Source organism: Poromitra crassiceps (genome assembly GCF_964638095.1).
Source record: "Poromitra crassiceps genome assembly, chromosome: 20".
Lineage (NCBI taxonomy): Eukaryota > Metazoa > Chordata > Actinopteri > Beryciformes > Melamphaidae > Poromitra > Poromitra crassiceps.
In genome coordinates, this window is record NC_139637.1 from 8023485 (window position 1) to 8047251 (window position 23767).

At 45.7% G+C, this 23767-nt stretch overlaps 1 protein-coding gene across 1 annotated transcript in view; it reads right to left on the bottom strand.

Moving 5' to 3' along the window:
- LOC310794549 (uncharacterized protein) overlaps positions 1 to 23767 on the bottom strand; it is a gene marked incomplete at its 5' end in the record, with an annotated part of 50979 nt that overhangs the window by 18900 nt on the left and 8312 nt on the right. Inside the window, 8 exons of the mRNA XM_083656519.1 lie at positions 7927 to 8100; positions 8633 to 8769; positions 13880 to 14054; positions 14593 to 14766; positions 15305 to 15478; positions 16017 to 16190; positions 17714 to 19488; positions 23206 to 23222. Coding sequence (XP_083512645.1) covers positions 7927 to 8100; positions 8633 to 8769; positions 13880 to 14054; positions 14593 to 14766; positions 15305 to 15478; positions 16017 to 16190; positions 17714 to 19488; positions 23206 to 23222 — 2800 coding nt within the window. The remainder of the gene's footprint in view (positions 1 to 7926; positions 8101 to 8632; positions 8770 to 13879; positions 14055 to 14592; positions 14767 to 15304; positions 15479 to 16016; positions 16191 to 17713; positions 19489 to 23205; positions 23223 to 23767) is intronic.

Below are 23767 nucleotides of genomic sequence, written 5' to 3' on the forward strand. Positions count from 1 at the left end.
TACTCAACTTGCTTTGACCGGGGGCCACTTTTTGAACCACCAAGCAGAATGTTAACAAGCATTATAAAACGGCTCTCTCAAATCAAGCAATCTGATTGGTTCACAGCCATTGTATAAATCCAATAACCCACTCCAATAACCCATGGCCATGGGTTATTGGTTGCCATGGCAACTCTCTTACTAAAAGCCTTTGGTTACCTCAAAAAAAACAAATGGCGGAGACAGCTGTCAGATCCTTGTGAATCAATCTTCGCTTATAACTTTACTAATACTTTGCAGAAAATTATGTTTTATACAAGAATAGATGCGGGCTAATGTCTTCTTTGCAAAAAAAGGCTGTTAACCCCGCATTTAACCCCGCATTTAACCCCGTAACGTTAGTTGGTGTTGGGCTTTGCAGAAAGCACTCAGCTTCTCAGCAAGCGCTGAGAATGCAGCGCTGCGCTCGAGCTGCCTGTCGGGCTTTCCAGAAAGCTCTCAGCTTCTCAGCAAGCGCCAGGATTGGCCAATGTCAACTTCAGTCTCCAGAACGATCCAATCAAATCACCCGCACGTCTATCTTCTTGCTAGAGGTCCCGCCTTACAGTAGTGTTTCAACTGACTCTATCAGAATACCATGCCAGTCGGACTTATAGTATTATTATTATATTTATATTATCATACTTGGAAACCGTTTTATAAAAGCAATATAGCACTCGAGCAGCGTGTGTTGCTGCTTGTTATCCCACTCGGCCTGCGGCCTCGTGGGATAACAACTGATCAGCGGGATATATTTGCCACAACACACTAGCTCTCATGCTATATTGCTTAATTATACCATGGTCTGGGTGAATACTCGATTCTGATTGGCTGCAAGGTGTCCATTAATTTGTGATAATGTACACCTAGCTAAATGGTCTGTTCACCATTCATATCAATGCGCCAGGATTACGACCACGACAGAGCCGTTTGAGCTCTATACCACCGTTAACGCTTAATATGGCACTTTTATAAGTTTAGAAAAAAAATTAGTCGGTCAAAGTAACTATTTAGATTACCCCTGAGTGCTCAGTTTATTAAAAATAATGGCTATTTAGAAATCTGATTTTTGTTCTGGTCAGCTGACAGAAGCCGGGCTCTCAGCTGTCAACTGTCAAACCTTCTGTTTACAACTTGCAGCAAGCAGCAGCCAGGCGCTCTGGGAGAGCGCCCGCTGCCTCTATCACTGATACAAATCAAGTCGAAGAGGAAAAAGACGAGATCAACAAAAATAAACAACGAAATGGGCAGTTAACAGCAACACACTGAGAGACATGCTTGCACAAAACATACCTGGACTCCAACATAGAAAGCTGATGGTTTTCAGTCTCCTCCGAGCGCAGCGTGAGCCATTTACGTCTATAAGAGCCGCAGACGTTAATGTAATTCCCTTGAATGCGAGAATTAACGAGCCAGTTACATGGCGTTGCATTCTTAGACATTGCCGTTTGTTTTTATTTCGTAAATACAATTGGCTAAATTATTAGTTAGCTTGACTCTGGAACTGTGCCAGGTGCAGGCACTAAGCGTCCATTTTATCCAATGATAGCCTAATCTTGAGCAGCCGAGGGGACTATTTTGTCTCGCCGGTTCTCAACTCATATTCAAGGTTATGAAAACTAGATTTTGATTGCAAAATGCATGGAAATATAAATGAATGGTCTTGTTTTGTTTCTTTGCCAAGTGACCATGGTATAAGCGGGTTAATGCACTTCGAGGTGTCCATTATCCGAAATTATTGGGCTTCGCCTCGGACGGTTTACGCCTCCACGTCGTCCAATAACTTCTGATAATGGACACCTCATCGTGCATTAACCCTTACATAATCAGAGTGAGAATGCAAACCCAATATCCAGTGTATTGGAGGTACTGTACAGCAAAAGGTAGAAATTCAGTTTCTTCAATTCAGTTCAGTTCTCAAATTTGTTCAGAGTAAACCCTCTTCCCAAACAAATCAATAAAGGATCTCTCTCCAAAAGAAAATTAACCTACGTATCCTGTGTGCACAAAGCCGACCTGTTTGGTTACATTTATATCATATAAATTAAGTAGGCTACATATAGTAAGTGCCTGGGTGGCAAGCAGGCTGCAATACTTGACAATTTAGCTGGAGCTCAGTCAAGCTTTATTTAACAGAAGGGTTGAGTAAGCGCTGCATGGGTCCTTAGTAAAATCACTGAAACAGGTGCTCTTTGGTGAGGGTGGAGAGAAGCATGAGAAAAAGTTCAAGTTGGATCCTTGTAAAAGTCAAAAAATGGAGTAGAGTACAGGAAAAACTTGAAAAATCCAAGGCCACTCTGTTTCAGGTAGAACAGTTAAAAAGCCTTTATTGTGGCATGGCTAAATCTTACACAATTAACTAGAACGACCGCAACGCGGACTTATGCCTCCGCATTAGTTCATTCTGGAGTCCAAATCGCCATTTGAGGCAAATTGGAAGAGATTCCGTCAAGGCGCTCCTGTGATGTTGCGTTACAGAGCTTGGAAATTGGGTGTGTGAGAGGTCACAGTGAGCTTGAACTTTGACCACCAAAATGTAATCAGTTCATCCTTGAGTCCAAGTCGATGTTTGAGACAAGTTTGATTAAATTCCGTCAAGGCATTCCTGAGATATCGCGTTAACAAGCTTGAAAATGGCGTTCGAGAGCTCACCTTGACCTTTGACCTTTGACCACCAAAATGTAATCAGATCATCCTTGGGCCTAAGTGAATGTTTAAGGCGAATCTGATGAAATTTTGTCAAGTTGTTCCTCAGATATGGCGTTAACAAGCTTGAAAATGGCGTTCGAGAGGTCACAGTGACCTTGACCTTTGACCTTGGACCACCAAAATCTAATCAGATCATCCTTGGGCCTAAGTGAATGTTTAAGGCGAATCTGATGAAATTTTGTCAAGTTGTTCCTCAGATATCGCGTTAACAAGCTTGAAAATGGCGTTCGAGAGGTCACAGTGACCTTGACCTTTGACCACCAAAATCTAATCAGATCATCCTTGGGCCTAAGTGAATGTTTAAGGCGAATCTGATGAAATTTTGTCAAGTTGTTCCTCAGATATCGCGTTAACAAGCTTGAAAATGGCGTTCGAGAGGTCAGTGACCTTGACCTTTGACCTTGGACCACCAAAATCTAATCAGATCATCCTTGGGCCTAAGTGAATGTTTAAGGCGAATCTGATGAAATTTTGTCAAGTTGTTCCTCAGATATCGCGTTAACAAGCTTGAAAATGGCGTTCGAGAGGTCACAGTGACCTTGACCTTTGACCTTGGACCACCAAAATCTAATCAGATCATCCTTGGGCCTAAGTGAATGTTTAAGGCGAATCTGATGAAATTCCATCAAGGCGTTCCTCAGATATCGCGTTAACAAGCTTGAAAATGGCGTTCGAGAGGTCACAGTGACCTTGACCTTTGACCTTGGACCACCAAAATCTAATCAGATCATCCTTGGGCCTAAGTGAATGTTTAAGGCGAATCTGATGAAATTCCATCAAGGCGTTCCTCAGATATCGCGTTAACAAGCTTGAAAATGGCGTTCGAGAGGTCACAGTGACCTTGAACTTTGACCTTGGACCACCAAAATCTAATCAGATCATCCTTGGGCCTAAGTGAATGTTTAAGGCGAATCTGATGAAATTCCATCAAGGCGTTCCTCAGATATGGCGTTAACAAACATCCGTACGGACGGACGGACGGCCGGCCGTACGTACGTACGTACGGACGGACAACCCGGATCCATAATGCCTTCGGCCTGGCTTCGCCGGCGGAGGCATAAAAAGACCAACACGTTTCAGCTACAGAGAGCCTTCATCAGGGTAGAGGCCCAACACTGAAATGCATGGCATTTCCAGAGGAGGGGATAGACTCAAACATCTCCTCCAAAGAGAAACTTTCTGGATTGTAACCCTAAAAGCAACCACCTTGCCTGGTTTGAATGATATTGATTTATCTCCATTTCTCTGAGTCAGACATTGTTTTTTGTTATTGAGATATTTTGCTCAGTTACATTTATTTGGTTCCTCATCGTGTAGCTTCCTGGGAGGTCTCTATGGCCTCAAATTTGTAGGCTGCACAATTGTTGCTGGTACTTAGTTTAGTTCCTCCTGTCAGGTTGGAGTGTTATTCCTCCAATTCCTTTGCCCTGAGCCTGACCCAGGGGATATGTGAAGTGTACCCTTTCAGACATGAGGCATGTTGCTTTCATACATGTGGAGCATGTAAAGTAGGGTGTAAAGTAGAGAGGGGGCGGGGGTGGGGGGAATTTGGACATGACCACACAATGGGGAGCTGTGAAAACTGACCACACAGCTGTACTTCACTGTCTGAGCATAGCCTTAAAGCAGCTACGAGCAAGGTTTTCGATTGTTATTAAACAGTCTAATTTTAATATCGATGCCTCACATCTTACCTCTAATAGTAGACGAGACCAACGCAGAGTAGTCTCGCTTGAATTCTGAATGACCCATCTCACCTTTTATTCTGTGACTATGATCTGCTGCCCTCGGGCAGACGATACAGAGCGTATAGATGTAAGAGTAATCGCTTCAAGCTCTCTTTCCTACCCACTTCTTTGTTACTGCTGAACAAACAGGCGGCACTGCCCCTTCCCCAAAGAGGGTGCTCCCCACAAGAAGAGCGGGTAAGGACCCAGTCGTAGGAGGCTGTTCACTGCTGCTGTAACCTCTTTTAAAAACCAGGTCATATGCAGGTTGGTTTCTTCTCACTTTTTTATATTTTATTATTTTATTTTATTTTATTTATTTTACTATTTTTATTATTTTTATTTTATTTTATTCTCTTAATTCTTTTTTATTCTTACTCTTGTTTTTATATTGAGTTACTGGTTTTATTTAGTTGAGTACCCCACTGCTCTTGAGGAGAGGTCTGTACCTCCAAAAATTGTATTTATTTTATCTTCTATTCTTTTACATTATCATATGGGAAATTGCAATGAGGGTTGTGCAATAAACCCATGATGACTTGTGCAATATGCTTACGAGCAATTAGGATGAAGTGTTGAACCAATGAACCAACCAGTGTTCGCTGTCTTTATTTTTATACTACACCACTTGCACAATTTCCCAGTGGAAGTGCATGTTAGCAAGGGACTACACTGTATGTTTCGATGTGTTTTTTTCTGTCTGTTGTATGTATAGTGTCAAAACCTCTATGTACTTGCGATATGTGGCTGTTGTATGGGACTATATGCCCAAGACAATTTTCCCCTCTGGGACAATAAAGTTCATCTCATCTCATCTCATCTCAACACCGAGTGAATCGGCCAGTGTTTTCTTGATGATTAGTCTGTCTGCAGCCGGGGCAGATCAGGAAGTGAAATGAAACGGTTTGCGGCAGCCACTTCGGCCATAACCACAAAATAACAAAATTACTTCCAAACAAACTGTTAGAATATAACGAGAGATGTTCGCGAGAGTAGCAAGCCCCTGGATGTAGCGAGCATGGCGTTCTCCTTGTTTATGGTATGTTGCTAGGCAGAGCGAAACGGTTGAAGGCAGGCAGCTGCCGTAAAACGTTTCATTTCACTTCCTGATCTATCCGGCCCGCCGGAAGACAGACACAGACTCTATAATCATCAAGAGAGCAATCTCCGATTCACACGGCTTTGGTCTCAGCTACTATTATAGGTAAGATGTGATGCATCAATATTACATTCAGACTGTTAATAACAATCGAAAATCTTGCTCGTAGCTGCTTTAAGTGAATCGCATTGACATTCAACAAACTATCATGACATGCAGAGTCTGAAAACAAGTTGCTAAAAATAGCTAATGGGCGTTAACTGCTAACGTTCACGGCATATAATCGTTTGCGCATAACGTTAGTAATTAATTAAACAACCCTACAACTCACGCCCAGATGCATCGATTTCCTCGAGTCTCAAGCGCTAAAAATAAAACAGGTCTTTGCTATGTTCAGTCCTAAAATGCGTCAACCCTACTAGAATTATACAGAATACAGGAAGCTAGACGTTTTTACCTTCAAAATAAAATCAATGTTGTATTGCTTAGTAACAAGAAATCAGAACGGTCGAATCACTACGGGTTAAAATTGACTTTTCGAAGGGAGCAGATATTCTTCCAGTTTATCTCTGTTCTGTATCTTTCGGATAACACACACAAAAAAACATTACACGTGCATTTACTTCATTTAATTGCCATTATTGTGAAGGTTATACCCTGAAGTTTATACTGCCTGACTTGACGCTACTTGGAATTTGCGGTTCTGCACGTGAATCTTCACAAACGCTGTGTAAACATTAAATCAAAGGCATGAACGCAACCAGATCCACATACCCTACCTAGCGATGTCCAATACTGGGAAGCAGGACGACCCTCGTGTCCAAAAATGCTCATTAAATGTGTATGCTGTGCGAAGCTATGCAGAAATTAAATAAGATCAAAGCCATGAGCATTTCAATCCAGCAACATGTAGCCTGTTGGCTGACACACACAGAGCAGGTTCGAGCTTCATTTGGAAAAACTGAAACGGCATGATGTTTTTTTTGCTCGCTCATTCACATATTATAATAATCTGCCACGCTGGCTTTCTGTCTCCCTCCCTCTCCTCATGCACTCACTGAGCTGGCTACTTCACGGAGCTCTTGAGGGGGGGGGGGGGGGGGGGGACAATCCTTCCCTGATACAAGGGCTCGAGGTTGTCTTACCCCCAGATAGTAGGAGGGTCACGGGAGCTTGCATAGCTCACCAAAATGTGTTCATACATACATACACCGCCATCTGGATGCCCTCTAGATACTGTAACTCCCGAATTCCAAGGCATGTCTGAAAGCGGCTTATGGTATCGCCGTTCAGTCACCCAAAATACAAATTCTAACAGCGCCAGAAACACTCACATGTACATGTTGTGACTTGTGTACTCACCACGTGATGAAATATAAACAGTGTTGGGCGTGTTACTGTAATTACTTACTTTTCCAGTAACAAAGTAATATAAGGCGTTACAATTTCCAAAACAGTAATTATATTACTTAATGAACAGATTAATAGTTATTAATCCAAGAAAGGCTACGTTACTGCGTTAGATCATTGCCCGCCAGAATGCAGTGTTTTCTATGTAAAAAGAGAAGAAAAGAAAAAGTAATCCTCACGATCTCAGGTAGACCTGTCACGCAGATGCGCACACATACGTCAGAGCGTGGTGTGCACAACACGGGACGCCGGCTACTTCACAGGCAGGAATTATTTCCTGTGCCTCTCTGTGGTGCATCTGGGTGGGATCAGCCTCTCACTGAACGTGCTCCTGTGTTTGACCAGCACGCCGTGGAGTGGGTGAGAGTCATTGTTCATGATGGAGCGTAGCCTGGTCAGCGTTCTCTTCTCCGACACCGCTGTCAGAGAGCTCAGCTCTAGCCCCACAATGTCCCTGGCCAGTTTGTTGGTTCAGTTTGTTGAGTCTGTTGGCGTCCGCTGCCTTCAGCCTGCTGCCCCAGGACACGATAGCATACAGGAAGGCACTGGCCACCACCAACTCATAGAAAATCCTCAGCATGGTCCGGCAGACGTTGAAGGACCTCAACCGTCTCAGGAAGTAGAGACGGCTTTGCCCCTTCTTGTAGAGTGCTTCAGTGTTCTTAACCCAGTCCAGTTTATTGTCAATGTATACTCCGTGGATTGAAACAGGGGTCACTGGTGCCGGTGTTATGATCAATTAGGGTCCGGGTCGGGTCCGATTCTATCACTATCTATTCTATCGTTATGTGTAATACCCGAGTAGACCTGTGAAGACCTCTATAAAGGATTGAACATGTTGAATCTGACCAAACATCTCCAAACAATTCCAAACAACGACAGCCAGCAACGGGGCACCAAACAAACATCTCTGTTTGTCGGAGAAGGTTTGATTGGTGTACCATGGGCTTAAGGGATACTGACCTGAGACTCTCCAGTCTACAGTGTGGACTCTCCAGTCCAGCAGAGAGCAGCTTCACACCTGGATCTTCCAAGTCATTGTTACTCAGGTCCAGCTCTCGCAGACTAGAGGACTGGGAGCTGAGAACTAAGGCCAGAGCTTCACAGCTTCTCTTTGACAGCTTACAGCCACTCAACCTGGGGAAGAATTAGCCATGAACAAGAAATTTGAAAATAGTTTTTTCTGTATATTGCATTTCATATTGAAGACATCAAGTTATGCATGCACCTACAGAGATTTATTGGAGGCTTTGACCAGCGGCAGCAGCCCCAGGAGAGCGTCCTCTGCACGCGCTGTGTTTTCATACATTTCTCTCGTGATCAGCGCTGATCAACATGTTCAATCCTTTATAGAGGTCTTCACGGGGCTACGCGGATCCTAGGACCTGGGACCCGACCCGAGACGCGTACGGGTCCAGGTCCGGGTCCATATTTATTATGATCAATTGGGGTCCGGGTCGGGTCCGATTCTATCACTATCTATTTTAACCTTATGTGTAATACCCGAGTAGACCTGTGAAGACCTCTATAAAGGATTGAACATGTTGAATCTGACCAAACATCTCCAAACAATTCCAAACAACGACAGCCAGCAACGGGGCACCAAACAAACATCTGTGTTTGTCAGAGAAGGTTTGATTGGTGTACCATGGGCTTAAGGGATACTGACCTGAGACTCTCCAGTCTACAGTGTGGACTCTCCAGTCCAGCAGAGAGCAGCTTCACACCTGGATCTTCCAAGTCGTTGCTACTCAGGTCCAGCTCTCGCAGACTAGAGGACTGGGAGCTGAGAACTGAGGCCAGAGCTTCACAGCTTATCTTTGACAGCTTACAGCCACTCAACCTGGAGAAGAATTAGCCATGAACAAGAAATTTGAAAATAGTTTTTTCTGTATATTGCATTTCATATTGAAGACATCAAGTTATGCATGCACCTACAGAGATTTATTGGAGGCTTTGACCAGCGGCAGCAGCCCCAGGAGAGCCTCCACTGCGCGCGCTGTGTTTTCATATGTTTCTCTCGTGATCAGCACTGATCAACATGTTAAATCCTTTATAGAGGTCTTCACGGGGCTACTCGGATCCTAGGACCTGGGAACCGACCCGAGACCCGTACGGGTCCGGGTCCATATTTATTATGATCAATTGGGGTCCGGGTCGGGTCCGATTCTATCACTATCTATTTTATCATTATGTGTAATACCCGAGTAGACCTGTGAAGACCTCTATTTTTTATTTATTTTTTATTTAGCCTTTATTTATACAGGGAAGCACTTGAGAGCGAGCTCTCATTTCCAAGAGCGCCCTGTTACAAAAGAACATATACAGAAGTTACAGACAGACAAGATTACAATATTCACACTCAAAAACACGAGCATTCCTCCTGCAGAGTGCTCTGTGAGAGCGCTTTGAAGGCTTCAAAGGAGACAAAATGGTCCAATTTCAATGTGTTCTGAAGACTGTTCCATTTGTCTGGGGCATAATAAGAAAAGGCAGTCTTGCCTTGCTCCGACCTCACACGCGGAGTAAACAGTCTGATGTGAGAACGTGAGCGTGTTTGATGACTTATGTTGATATGGGTGAGGAGTGAGGACAGGTACAAGGGGAGCTTTCCGGTTAGAGCTTTATAAATGAATAATAAGCAGTGTTGCTCTCTTCGAATCGTCAGGGAGGGCCAGCCCACCTTATTATATAAAGTGCAGTGATGAGTACGAAAGCCGTCACCTGTGATGAAACGCAGAGCACTGTGATATACTGCGTCTCGCGGCTTCAAAATGGAGGGGGAGGCGTGCATATATAAGATGTCTCCATAATCGAAAACCGACATTATTAGTGACTGTACTAAAGATTTCCTAGTAGAAAGTGAGAAACAGGATTTGTTCCTATACAGAAAACCTATTTTTATTCTTAGCTTTTTTGTAAAGTATTCTATGTGAGTGTGAAAGGAGAGTTTTGAGTCCAGCCAGATGCCGAGGTATTTATAGGAATTAACTTGATCTATCTGTTCACCCTGAAGTGTACGGATGTAAATGTTGTTGCTGGGAATGGGGGATCTTGAGAATGACATCCATTTTGTTTTCTTTGAATTTAGGACTAGTTTGAGGTCAAGCAGAGACCGTTGGAAGGTGTCAAAAGCAGTCTGTAGACTTGCAGCGGCCTGTGCAGGAGTGGGCCCGAAGCAATATAGAATTGTATCGTCGGCGTAATAATGGACAAAACTATGACCGGAGGGGGAGTAAATACTATTTATGTATAGGGTAAAAAGGATTGGGCCAGAGATAGATCCTTGCGGGACACCATTGTCAATTAAGAGAGGACTGGATTTGTTGTTACCGACAACAACAGCCTGCTTTCTCCCAGAGAGGTAGCTGGAGAACCACCTGATGGAGAGATCGTCCAGGCCGATGGAGGACAGTTTATTTAATAAAATTCCATGGTTCACTGTGTCAAAGGCTTTGGAGAGGTCAATGAATAGGGCAGCGCAATGCTGGCGGCTGTCGAGGCAATTCAGAATATTGTTTATAACTAATGATGTGGCGGTAATGGTGCTATGACCGGGTCTAAACCCTGATTGATGGGGATGAAGGATATTATATGTGTCTAAGTAGTCCCGAAGTTGTTGGTTCGCCAAGGTTTCCAGAACCTTGGCTAAGCAGCACAGTCTAGAAATGGGACGATAGTTATCCAGGTCGCTGGGGTCACCTCCTTTAAGCAGGGGTGTGACCTGAGCAGTTTTCCAGATAGATGGAATTTCACCGGAAGTGAATGTCAAGTTGAAGATGTGGGCAAGCGGAGCGGAGATCAACTGAGCACTAAGGCGTAGGAGAGATGGGGCTATGTCATCCTCGCCTTTAGATTTCTTAATGTTCAGATGTGAGAGGGTTTTGAGGACTTCATGGTTATCTAATTGTCTAAATGAGAAACTATCAATGAGGGTGAAGGGGGGTGGTGTGATCGCGTGCTTTCCCGTTTGGTCATGGGTATGAGTCACGGGAGCAGAACTGGCAGAATGCCTATCAAATAAATGACTAGCAGATGCAAAATGTTGATTAAATGTATCACATATCTGCGATTTGTCCGAAATGACTCCATTCTCACCGTTGATCTGAGGAGGGAGAGCGGAGGTGGGCGTGGTTTTCATTGATTTAATGGTTTTCCAAAAACTGGCTGTATTTCCTTGAGCGTTAGTGAGGGAGGTTAAGTAATAATTGGATTTGGCTTTCCTGATTGTACTGATGCAATTGTTCCGTAGCTTCCTAAAATGTGACCAATCTGTCGGGGTGCCGGTGGATCTGGCAGTGGACCAGGCGGAATCTCGGAGTCGCAAGGCAGATGAAACTTCATCTGTGAACCAGGGGCTTGTGCGATTTTTTACTCTAAAGTTTTTATAGGGGGCATGTTTATCAGTGATAGTGGTGAAAATATGAGAAAAATGTTTCAAGGCTAATTCTGGGTCGGGGATTAAGGATAATCGATTTAGGTCTGAGTGAAATAGATCATGTACAAAACCCTGTTCCGAGAAGTCTTTGAAATTGCGTTTTTTGGTGACATGGCCTTTGGGTATGGACATTTTTGATGTCCTGACACAGGCTATGGGGCAGTGATCACTGATGCTCTGGGGGAAAACGCCGCTCTGGGGGTATTTGAGGGGTCTGTTGGTTAATATGATATCAATCAAAGTAGATTTCGAAGGGTTTTTTACGTTTGGTCGTGTGGGGTGATGAATGAGTTGAGAGAGGTTTAGTTCCAGGCAAAGCTGTTTTAAACTGGTGGAGGTCTCTGAGATCCAGTCCAGATTCAAGTCACCCAAGACTACTAATTCAGAGGAGACGAAGTTGGACAACATATTCCCAAGGTCGATTAGAGCTGATTTTGGTGCAGAGGGTGGGCGGTAAACGCCAGTGACAACGATATGGGCATCGCCTCCTACACAGATATCCAGTACTATACACTCAAAACATTTTGGGATGGAGGAGGCTGAGAGAGCGCAGGTGACTAAGTGTTCTCGAGTGTAAATAATGACCCCGCCCCCTTTGGCCCTCCTATCAATTCTGAAGAGATTGAAACCGGATAAGGCAACATCAGAATCCAGAACTTTGCTACTCAACCATGTTTCTGAGATGACAAGAATGTCTGGGGTGGTGTCATTAACCAAAACAGAAATAAAGTCCATTTTGGGGAGAAGGCTCCTGATATTTAAATGTAAGAGCTTCAAGCCACAAGAAGCCCGAAACTCCTGTGGCGAATTCAAGTCATGTAACATGTCAGGCCTGGGGGCACAAGGAGCAGGATTTGCCGTGATGAGTCTCAGATTATCCTCTGTAACGCCCCTTGGTCTCGAAACATGTCGAGGAAGACGCATAACACTGGGGGATAAGACAACGATAGCATGGAAGTCGGGATCATGAACACAAGGATCTGAGGTATGCTGTGAAATGGCTACAGATTGGAGGGAGAGATGAGCTGTAGGCTGTGGTACCGGGGGTGGGCAATAGGGGGAGCTGGTGCAGGGGATGGGCACAATACTGACCGGGTATGAAGCAGGTGAGGAAGAATGCTGGAGGTGCTCCGAATACAGTCATGCGCGTGGGAGAGAATGAACCGCATGCTGGACGTTGCAAAGCAGCATTTGGCTGCCACGTTTGTTCGGATGAATCCCGTCTCTGCCAAACAGAGAAGCACGATCCCAAAATAGATTGAAATTATCAATGAAGGACAATTTGCGCGATCCGCATTCAGATTTGAGCCAGGTGTGCAGCTGGAGGATGCGGCTGAAACGCTCACATCCGCGGCCAAAACAGGGGATGGGGCCACTAACAAAGATGGACTTTTCACTGCCTTTTAAGAGATTAAGTAGAAGGTTGAAATCGTTTTCGGTGCGGACAGACTCACGACGGGATGCATCGTTTGACCCCACGTGGATGATTATGGATGTTATGGAGGCTGGGAGAGAGGGCAAGAGGACTCGGAGTTTGTCTGTGATGACGGGGACTGTAGCACCAGGGAGGGTGTGTGTGACTGCGTTAAAAAAGCGCATATCCCTTGTTATTGAATCGCCAATGATTAACGTAGTGGGGGGGAAGAGAGGACATGGAGGTGAGGATTTTGGTCTGGTAATCTGGACAGGAGGGTGATTAGATGAGGAGGTACTGGTGACTTGCTTGGGAGGGGGCTCAATTGATTGGTGCTGAGGAAGCCCCCCAGACCGGCTGATGACCGCTAACCTCAACGTTTTGCGGCGGGCGGAGGACGACGATGCCCGTCGCTTCCCCCCCTGACCAGAGGTGGATTTAGCAGCCGCTTGGGTGATGCTGGCGCCAGGTGGAGAGTTGGCAGCGGCATCAGTCACCCCAGTAGGAGAAATGGGGGCAGGATGGGGGGTGAAATTAATAATAGTGGAACCAATCCGCGAGGAGGGGGGACATTGTTGAAAGCGATGCTCTGCATCCGAGGCGGTCAGATTGTAAATGGCTGGGGGGGGGGGAGTAATTGGCGAATTCGGAGATACAGGCGGAGTATTGTGATGCAGTGAGGGGAATTCCTGCATATCCAGGATGGAGAATTTATTGCTGGTGGTGACCTGAGGGGCGGGGGATGGGTTGGAGCAAGGACGGGGGTTTCGGCTATGTTTTTCCTGACCGACCAGCGACCAAGGCGCCCGCTGGGCAGGAGTGGAACTAACCGGGGGCGGAGCCTTACGCTTTGCCCCCAGTTTGGCCCGGTGGTCAGCAGCCTCCAGGGACGGGAGCTCGTCAGCAGCTGAGATGGCAGATCTATAAAGGGTTGAACATGTTGAATCTGACCAAACATCTCCAAACAATTCCAAACAACGACAGCCAGCAACGGGGCACCAAACAAACATCTGTGTTTGTCAGAGAAGGTTTGATTGGTGTACCATGGGCTTAAGGGATACTGACCTGAGACTCTCCAGTCTACAGTGTGGACTCTCCAGTCCAGCAGAGAGCAGCTTCACACCTGGATCTTCCAAGTCGTTGCTACTCAGGTCCAGCTCTCGCAGACTAGAGGACTGGGAGCTGAGAACTGAGGCCAGAGCTTCACAGCTTATCTTTGACAGCTTACAGCCACTCAACCTGGGGAAGAATTAGCCATGAACAAGAAATTTGAAAATAGTTTTTTCTGTATATTGCATTTCATATTGAAGACATCAAGTTATGCATGCACCTACAGAGATTTATTGGAGGCTTTGACCAGCGGCAGCAGCCCCAGGAGAGCCTCCTCTGTGCGCGCTGTGTGTTTTCATACGTTTCTCTCGTGATCAGCGCTGATCAACATGTTCAATCCTTTATAGAGGTCTTCACGGGGCTACTCGGATCCTAGGACCTGGGACCCGACCCGAGACCCGTACGGGTCCGGGTCCATATTTATCATGATCAATTAGGGTCCGGGTCGGGTCTGATTCTATCACTATCTATTCTATCATTATGTGTAATACCCGAGTAGACCTGTGAAGACCTCTATAAAGGATTGAACATGTTGAATCTGACCAAACATCTCCAAACAATTCCAAACAATGACAGCCAGCAACGGGGCACCAAACAAACATCTGTGTTTGTCTGTGTTTGTCGGAGAAGGTTTGATTGGTGTACCATGGGCTTAAAGGTTACTGACCTGAGACTCTCCAGTCTACAGTGTGGACTCTCCAGTTCAGCAGAGAGCAGCTTCACACCTGGATCTTGCAAGTCGTTGTTACTCAGGTCCAGCTCTCGCAGACTAGAGGACTGGGAGCTGAGAACTGAGGCCAGAGCTTCACAGCTTCTCTTTGACAGCTTACAGCCACTCAACCTGGGGAAGAATTAGCCATGAACAAGAAATTAGAAAATATTTTTTTCTGTATATTGCATTTCATATTGAAGACATCAAGTTATGCATGCACCTACAGAGATTTATTGGAGGCTTTGACCAGCGGCAGCAGCCCCAGGAGAGCCTCCTCTGTGCGTGCTGTGTGTTTTCATACGTTTCTCTCGTGATCAGCGCTGATCAACATGTTCAATCCTTTATAGAGGTCTTCACGGGGCTACTCGGATCCTAGGACCTGGGACCCGACCCGAGACCCGTACGGGTCCGGGTCCATATTTATTATGATCAATTAGGGTCCGGGTCGGGTCCGATTCTATCGCTATCTATTCTATCATTATGTGTAATACCCGAGTAGACCTGTGAAGACCTCTATAAAGGATTGAACATGTTGAATCTGACCAAACATCTCCAAACAATTCCAAACAACGACAGCCAGCAATGGGGCACCAAACAAACATCTGTGCTTGTCTGTGTTTGTTGGAGAAGGTTTGATTGGTGTACCATGGGCTTAAGGGATACTGACCTGAGACTCTCCAGTCTACAGTGTGGACTCTCCAGTCCAGCAGAGAGCAGCTTCACATCTGGATCTTCCAAGTCGTTGTTACTCAGGTCCAGCTCTCGCAGACTAGAGGACTGGGAGCTGAGAACTGAGGCCAGAGCTTCACAGCCTCTCTCTGATAGCTTACAGCCACTCAACCTGGGGAAGAATTAGCCATGAACAAGAAATTTGAAAATATTTTTTTCTGTATATTGCATTTCATATTGAAGACATCAAGTTCTGCTTGCACCTACAGAGATTTATTGGAGGCTTTGACCAGCGGCAGCAGCCCCAGGAGAGCCTCCTCTGCACGTGCTGTGTGTTTTCATATGTTTCTCTTGTGATCAGCGCTGATCAACATGTTCAATCCTTTATAGAGGTCTTTACGGGGCTACTCGGATCCTAGGACCTGGGACCCGACCCAAGACCCGTACGGGTCCGGGTCCATATTTATTATGATCAATTAGGGTCCGGGTCGGGTCCGATTCTATCACTATCTATTCTATCATTATGTGTAATACCCGAGTAGACCTGTGAAGACCTCTATAAAGGATTGAACATGTTGAATCTGACCAAACATCTCCAAACAATTCCAAACAATGACAGCCAGCAACGGGGCACCAAACAAACATCTGTGCTTGTCTGTGTTTGTTGGAGAAGGTTTGATTGGTGTACCATGGGCTTAAGGGATACTGACCTGAGACTCTCCAGTCTACAGTGTGGACTCTCCAGTCCAGCAGAGAGCAGCTTCACACCTGGATCTTCCAAGTCGTTGTTACTCAGGTCCAGCTCTCGCAGACTAGAGGACTGGGAGCTGAGAACTGAGGCCAGAGCTTCACAGCTTCTGTTTGACAGCTTACAGCCACTCAACCTGGGGAAGAATTAGCCATGAACAAGTAATTTGAAAATAGTTTTTTCTGTATATTGCATTTCATATTGAAGACATCAAGTTATGCATGCACCTACAGATATTTATTGGAGGCTTTGACCAGCGGCAGCAGCCCCAGGAGAGCCTCCTCTGCATGTGCTGTGTGTTTTCATATGTTTCTCTCGTGATCAGCGCTGATCAACATGTTCAAGCCTTTATAGAGGTCTTCACGGGGCTACTCGGATCCTAGGACCTGGGACCCGACCCAAGACCCGTACGGGTCCGGGTCCATATTTATTATGATCAATTAGGGTCCGGGTCGGGTCCGATTCTATCACTATCTATTCTATCATTATGTGTAATACCCGAGTAGACCTGTGAAGACCTCTATAAAGGATTGAACATGTTGAATCTGACCAAACATCTCCAAACAATTCCAAACAACGACAGCCAGCAACGGGGCACCAAACAAACATCTGTGCTGGTCTGTGTTTGTTGGAGAAGGTTTGATTGGTGTACCATGGGCTTAAAGGATACTGACCTGAGACTATCCAGTCTACAGTGTGGACTCTCCAGTCCAGCAGAGAGCAGCTTCACACCTGGATCTTCCAAGTCGTTGTTACTCAGGTCCAGCTCTCGCAGACTAGAGGACTGGGAGCTGAGAACTGAGGCCAGAGCTTCACAGCTTCTCTTTGACAGCTTACAGCCACTCAACCTGGGGAAGAATTAGTCATGAACAAGAAATTTGAAAATAGTTTTTTCTGTATATTGCATTTCATATTGAAGACATCAAGTTATGCATGCACCTACAGAGATTTATTGGAGGCTTTGACCAGCGGCAGCAGCCCCAGGAGAGCCTCCTCTGCATGCGCTGTGTTTTCATACATTTCTCTCGTGATCAGCGCTGATCAACATGTTCAATCCTTTATAGAGGTCTTCACGGGGCTACGCGGATCCTAGGACCTGGGACCCGACCCGAGACGCGTACGGGTCCAGGTCCAGGTCCATATTTATTATGATCAATTGGGGTCCGGGTCGGGTCCGATTCTATCACTATCTATTCTATCATTATGTGTAATACCCGAGTAGACCTGTGAAGACCTCTATAAAGGATTGAACATGTTGAATCTGACCAAACATCTCCAAACAATTCCAAATAAGGACAGCCAGCAACGGGGCACCAAACAAACATCTGTGTTTGTCTGTGTTTGTTGGAGATGGTTTGATTGGTGTACCATGGGCTTAAGGGATACTGACCTGAGACTCTCCAGTCTACAGTTTGGACTCTCTAGTCCAGCAGAGAGCAGCTTCAAACCTGGATCTTGCAAGTCGGTGTTACTCAGGTCCAGCTCTCGCAGACTAGAGGACTGGGAGCTGAGAACTGAGGCCAGAGATTTACAGCCTCTCTCTGATAGCTTACAGCCACTCAACCTGGGGAAGAATTAGCCATGAACAAGAAATTTGAAAATAGTTTTTTCTGTATATTGCATTTCATATTGAAGACATCAAGTTATGCATGCACCTACAGAGATTTATTGGAGGCTTTGACCAGCGGCAGCAGCCCCAGGAGAGCCTCCTCTGAAGCAGAGTATTTCTTCAGGTCAAACACATCGAGCTCTTTTTCTGATGACAGTAAGATGAAGACCAGAGCTGACCACTGAGCAGGGGAGATTCTGACTGTGGAGAGACTTCCTGAACTCAGGTGCTGTTGGATCTCCTTCACTAGAGAACGGTCATTCAGCTCATTCAGACAGTGGAACAGATTGATGCTTTTCTCTGGAGAGGGATTCACCTTGATCTTCTCCTGGATGTACTGGACCGTTTTCTGATTGGTCTTCAAACTACTTCCTGTCTGTGTCAGCAGGCCTCTTAGGAGAGTCTGATTGGTCTCTAGTGAAAGACCCAGGAGGAAGCGGAGGAACAAGTCCAGGTGTCCATTTGGACTCTGTAAGGCCTTGTCCACAGCACTCTGGTAGAGGCGTGTTAGTTTAGATTTGTCTCTTGATAGTGTTGACCACCAGGATGTTGATTGACTTTCTGACAGTAGATTGACACCAGTGTTGATGAAGGACAGAAAGACATAAACTGCAGCCAGAAACTCCTGAATGCTCAGATGGACAAAGCAGAACACAGTGTCCTCGTTCAGCCCACGCTCCTCTTTAAAGATCTGTGTGAACACTCCTGAGTACACTGAGGCTGCTCTGATATCAATGTCACACTTTCTCAGGTCGGCTTCATAGAAGATTAGGTTGCCTCTCTCTAGCTCATCAAAAGCCAGTTTTCCCAGAGAGAGAATCATCTTACTGCTCTCTGTATTCCAGATTGGATCTGTTTCAGCACTCCCATGATACTTGACATCCGCCTGTTTGGACTGAACCAGCAGGAAGTGGATGTACATCTCAGTCAGGGTCTTGGGCATGTCTCTTCTCTCTCTGGTTTTCAAGACAAGCTCCAGAACTGTAGCAGTGATCCAACAAAACACTGGTATGTGGCACATGATGTGGAGGGTTCGTGAAGTCTTGATGTGGGAGATGATTCTGCTGGCCTGCTCCTCATCTATGAATCTCTTCCTGAAGTACTCATCCTTCTGTGAGTCAGTGAAGCCTCTCACCTCTGTTACCATGTCAATGCACTCAGGAGGGATCTGCTTGGCTGCTGCCGGTCGTGTGGTCATCCAGAGGCGAGCAGCGGGAAGCAGTTTCCCCTTGATAAGGTTTGTCAGCAGCATGTCCACCGAGGTTGACTCTGTAACATCAGTCACAATCCTGTTGTTCTGGAAGTCCAGAGGAAGTCGACACTCATCCACACCGTCAAAGATGAACACAACTTGGAACTTGTCAAATCTGAAGATTCCTTTGGTCTCAGGAAAGAAGTGATGAAGAAGTTCCACCAAGCTGTACTTTTTCCCTTTCAGCAGATTCAGCTCTCGGAAAGTGAATGGAAATGTGAACTGTATATCCTGGTTGGCTTTGTCTTCAGCCCAGTCCAGAGTGAACTTCTGTGTTAAGACTGTTTTCCCAATGCCAGCCACTCCCTTTGTCATCAATGTTCTGGTTGGTTCATCTCTTCCAGGTAAGGGTTTAAAGATGTCTTCACTTTTGATTATTGTTTCCGGTCTCACTGGTTTCCTGGATGCTGCTTCAATCTGTCTCACCTCATGTTCATCATTGACATCTCCACTCCCTCCCTCTGTGAGGTAATGCTCTGTGTAGGTCTGATTCAGAAGTGTTGGGTTTCCTGCTTTAGCAATCCCCTCAAACAGACACTGGAACTTCTCCTTCAGACTGGATTTGTGATTACGTTGGCACACTCCAGCAAGAGTTTCTGAAAGTACAAATTACATCAATCAGTGGATGTTGCTGTAAATATGAGAAGTGTAAATATTAATCTGCGAATGCATACTTTTCCTAACCACATAGCATCTATTCTGCTCATCACTGGTGGACAAACAAGTCCTGACTGTGTGTGCTACCCAATGTGAAATGCATCTGTGGTGGCATTTGTTCTTTAATGATACTGTGTTCAGCATTATACACCCACATGAATAAATCAATGATTTTAGCTGATGATTCATGAGGATTGTGAATATTATTTTGCAATCTGGAATTGAATCAATCTTTCTTGAGAAATGTCTATATTTAACTAATCATATATCTCCCATTTTCCCACCACTTCCTCCCTCCATCATGTTAAAGCTGTTAAAGCCTCTTACTGCTCTGCAGAGAGTCAGCCAGCTCCTCCTGCTTCATTCTCCTCAGGAAGAGCAGTGTGATGTTTAGAAAAGCCTCTGTGCTGCTCCTCCTCTGCTCTTCCTCCTCACTGTCCACCGCCTCCTCCTCCTCCCTCGGACTCTCTAAGCATTCTGGGTAATCCAGACTCAGAACCAGCTGGACTCTCTTCAGCTCCTTCTTCACAAAAGTGACAATGTTCTCCTCAAGCAGCTGCAACAGAATAACATTTGAATTAAACATTCTGAAAAATAATAATAATACTGTAATAACATCAGATCCACTGGTCTAAAGAATGCAGCTTGAAGACCTCATCAACCAACAATCTTTATTTTACCAGGCAAGAAGTTAGTTAAAGGAGAATTTCGTTTTTTTTTAACCTGGACCCATCTCCTGGCAATAATTATGATTTGGCCACTCACCCAGCGATGTCCGTGGCGTTTCTGGCCGTCCTAGCGTTGTTTTGAGATCAATAGCGTCCAAGTCAGTTGTAAAATGGAGCTGATTTGGGGCCAAGTGTGAGCCTGTCTTTCCTGCATCTAAATAGCTATTTTTATTCCCGTTTTCGCCACATATCGTCGTAATGTGATCCCTCAACATCCACCAGAGTGATATTTCGCCCCAGGCTATTTCCTGGAGTCTCCCAGGGATCAATTTGCCTCAAACGTGATCTCGGTCACCAAGTCTCGTAAAGTCCCGCGATACTTTCCTGCCGACTGGCCAACTACAGGTAGGACGCTTTGCGGTGGTGGTTTTAGCGTAACCTATGTGGGGTTTGGCGTAACCTATGTGGGATTCGAAATAACAAAGGTTAATAACGCCGCGGACATCGCTGGGTGAGTGGCCAAATCATAATTATTGCCAGGAGATGGGTCCAGGTTAAAAAAAACGAAATTCTCCTTCAAGAACAAATTCTTATCTACAATAATGACCAGGAAGTAGGCAAAAGACCTCCTGATGGAACAGGGTTTGGGAAGAAATAGTCTCAACGCCAGACCCATGAGAGTTGTTACGCTGATACACTACGTTACTGCATGCTGCAGATCTCTCTCTGGGTCTGGGACACTCCCCTCAGCCAGCTGGGGACGGAAGTGAACCGTTCACTTGGCCAGTGATTGGCCAGTGGTGGATTCAGTCTCCACCACTCAGTAACGACTTTGCAATCTGCGATCAGACGACACGGGAGTAGTGTCCTCTAGAGAGAGAGTGGCGTCAGCGGAGGACCAAAATGTGAGACTCATTAGCCAATGAACAGCCAGGAATGGGTCTCGCACTTTTGCATGCTAAAATAAAGCTGATAATGTACAATTTGATTCAAGGGGGGGAAAACCCTTTCAGAGTACAACACAAACTGTCTATTGTCTATGCAACTCGGCAGTGCTGCTTAATCCAGGACCTTAATTCCTGGAACTCTTGAGAGTAAAAAACTGGTCCATTGGAGTGAATGGAGATGTCGGGACTCTTCTATCTACATGGCTATTAGTCCGGGAGCCAAAGGCTGTTTTTTTGATGAACCTTGTTTCGTCGGTTAAAGTTTTTTTCTCTGCTGATTCTTGTACCTTGGGGGTACCTATTCAAAATACAGGAGGGTGCCCGGTGAGCACCCTTGAGCATTTTTAGATATTAACCCCTTAAGTGCCAAAATCCCATAAAAATAGGGATTTATGAGATTTCATGCAAAATACTCAAATCAAATGCATCAAATTTGCTTTCTCCAATGTTTATTCATAAAGGAGCAACGAGGTCATGTATAATGTAGCCTATTTGATTCCCACGCCATGTGCGGCACTTTCTGTCTCCACTCTCAATTCCTTGTACAGCCGGGGGACAGGGGTCTACGTGCACTGTTTAAATCCTGTGCACACATCTCGGCAGGGGAGTTTCTAGGGAGTGGCCAGGGGTGGCACTGGTCACCCCTTAAATCTAATTGGCCACCCCAAAATCCTGAGGGTGCTGGCATCTATGGCCAACAATACTGTCTTTCAGAGGGTGTAGCGGGCTAATTGTTAAGCTAAGCTAGAGTGATGTTAGGCTAAATTTTGGTGAGGGAAAACCTTTCTACATCCTTCCTAAATGCCGCAATCAGTGCCACCCTTGCTTGAGTCTGTGCCCCACCTGGGCCACCCCACTCAAAATGGCTGGGACACTGCATCTCGGCTCACACATCTCGCCTCAAACAGACACACATGTCACTAGATGTGGCTGTGCTGCTTAAAGCGTCTTGGGGATATGCACGCATTGATGAGTTTTGTTGGGGCTTTATGTTCACTGATGGCTGATAGTGGGCTCTCTGGAGTTCCGGTAAGAAATTTCCAGAAAGCAGATGACCTGATGAGAGCCTTCAGAGGATAAAAATTGTTAGTCAGACCAGAACAGCCAGACTTTGGGTTTAGGTCTTGGTGAAACCAATGATGCTGATGCTGATGTCATACATCTGGGCTGAACATGAGGGTGACTTGCTTCTTCATCTGACCACATTCCAGAAGATGCTTACCTACTACTTTGCAGCTGGCCATGTCAACCATGTCTGGTATGGCCTCTACTATCTTCGTTCCATGGAGAAGCTTCGTTCACAAAGGAATTTTCTCCAGGGGCAGCCTGTGATGTGACACATTAGTGGAATATGGAATGGCCTGTGGATCAACCAGTTCATAACCACTTTCATGAGGTACGGCCACAGTGATGGAGGGATCATTGGAATAACCATGAAGCCAGAGGCACTGAAGATCTGGGCCCTGAGCCACCACATATGCTGCAAGACTGAGTCAGACATGAAGGAGATGGAAGAGGATGAGACAGATACCACAAAGGTTCATCTCTATCACAAGGAGGAGGCTAAAGCCATGGGTTAAGCAGATGCCAAAGTCAAGGACAGGGCTGGACTTTGTCAGAAACTGGAAACCTGCCTCCATCCATTGGATCCCAACAAACATCCAGGGGAAACCATCGTGAACATCAAGATCACCAACACCAGTGACAGTGCCGTAAAGATGGGGGGGGGGGGTCAATGTTAGAAGATTTTGAGAAGACCTGGCCAGAGGGATTTTACAACACCATCTCATACAAAGTAAAGACAATGAAAATGACCAAATCAATCCAAGTTGACAACTCCACAATTTATGACCTAAATGCCATCGATTCAAGGGTAATGGACTGGCCAGCTGATGGCAGGACTGGCCAGCTGATGGCACCATAGCTGATTTCATCAAAAATGTTAAGACACGGCTGAATTCATACCTATCAGACAATGACGCCTACCTCATCTTTGGCAAGTACTCTGATTACAGTACTGTATCAAGTCCATCACCTGAGATGTCACAGAGACAGGGGTCAGCTAGAAGCACCATCTCTTAGCTCTTATGTGAGGAACCAACCCAGGAAGGATCAGCTTTTCCTTCTACAGACGACAAGCAAACACAAGTTGGTGGTGACAGGGGAGGAGCCATGTGACAGGTGAGGTGACAGGGGAGGAGCCATGCCACATTGAGATCAGGTTGGAAGAAGGAGCCAATATGATCTAATCAACAGGAAAAAACTGACACCATCATTGTCCAAAAGGTCCTGATGTGTGCTGGAGAAGCCAGTCTCTCTCTCAGTGGTTTCTGATGACACAGATGTGTTCATCCTACTCCTTACTAGGAAGGTACGGTGGTGCAGTGGTAAGCGCTGTCGCCTCACAGCTCGAAGGTCCTGGGTTCAATTCTCACCTGGGATGCTGTGAGCGCTGAAGGAATGCGTGCCCGTCCACATGTCCTCGAGTGCCCACCGCCTGGGTGTGGTCATCAAAAGGGCCTTTCTGTGTGGAGTTTGCATGTTCTCCCCATGCCTCCCGGGGGTTTCCTTCATATAGGA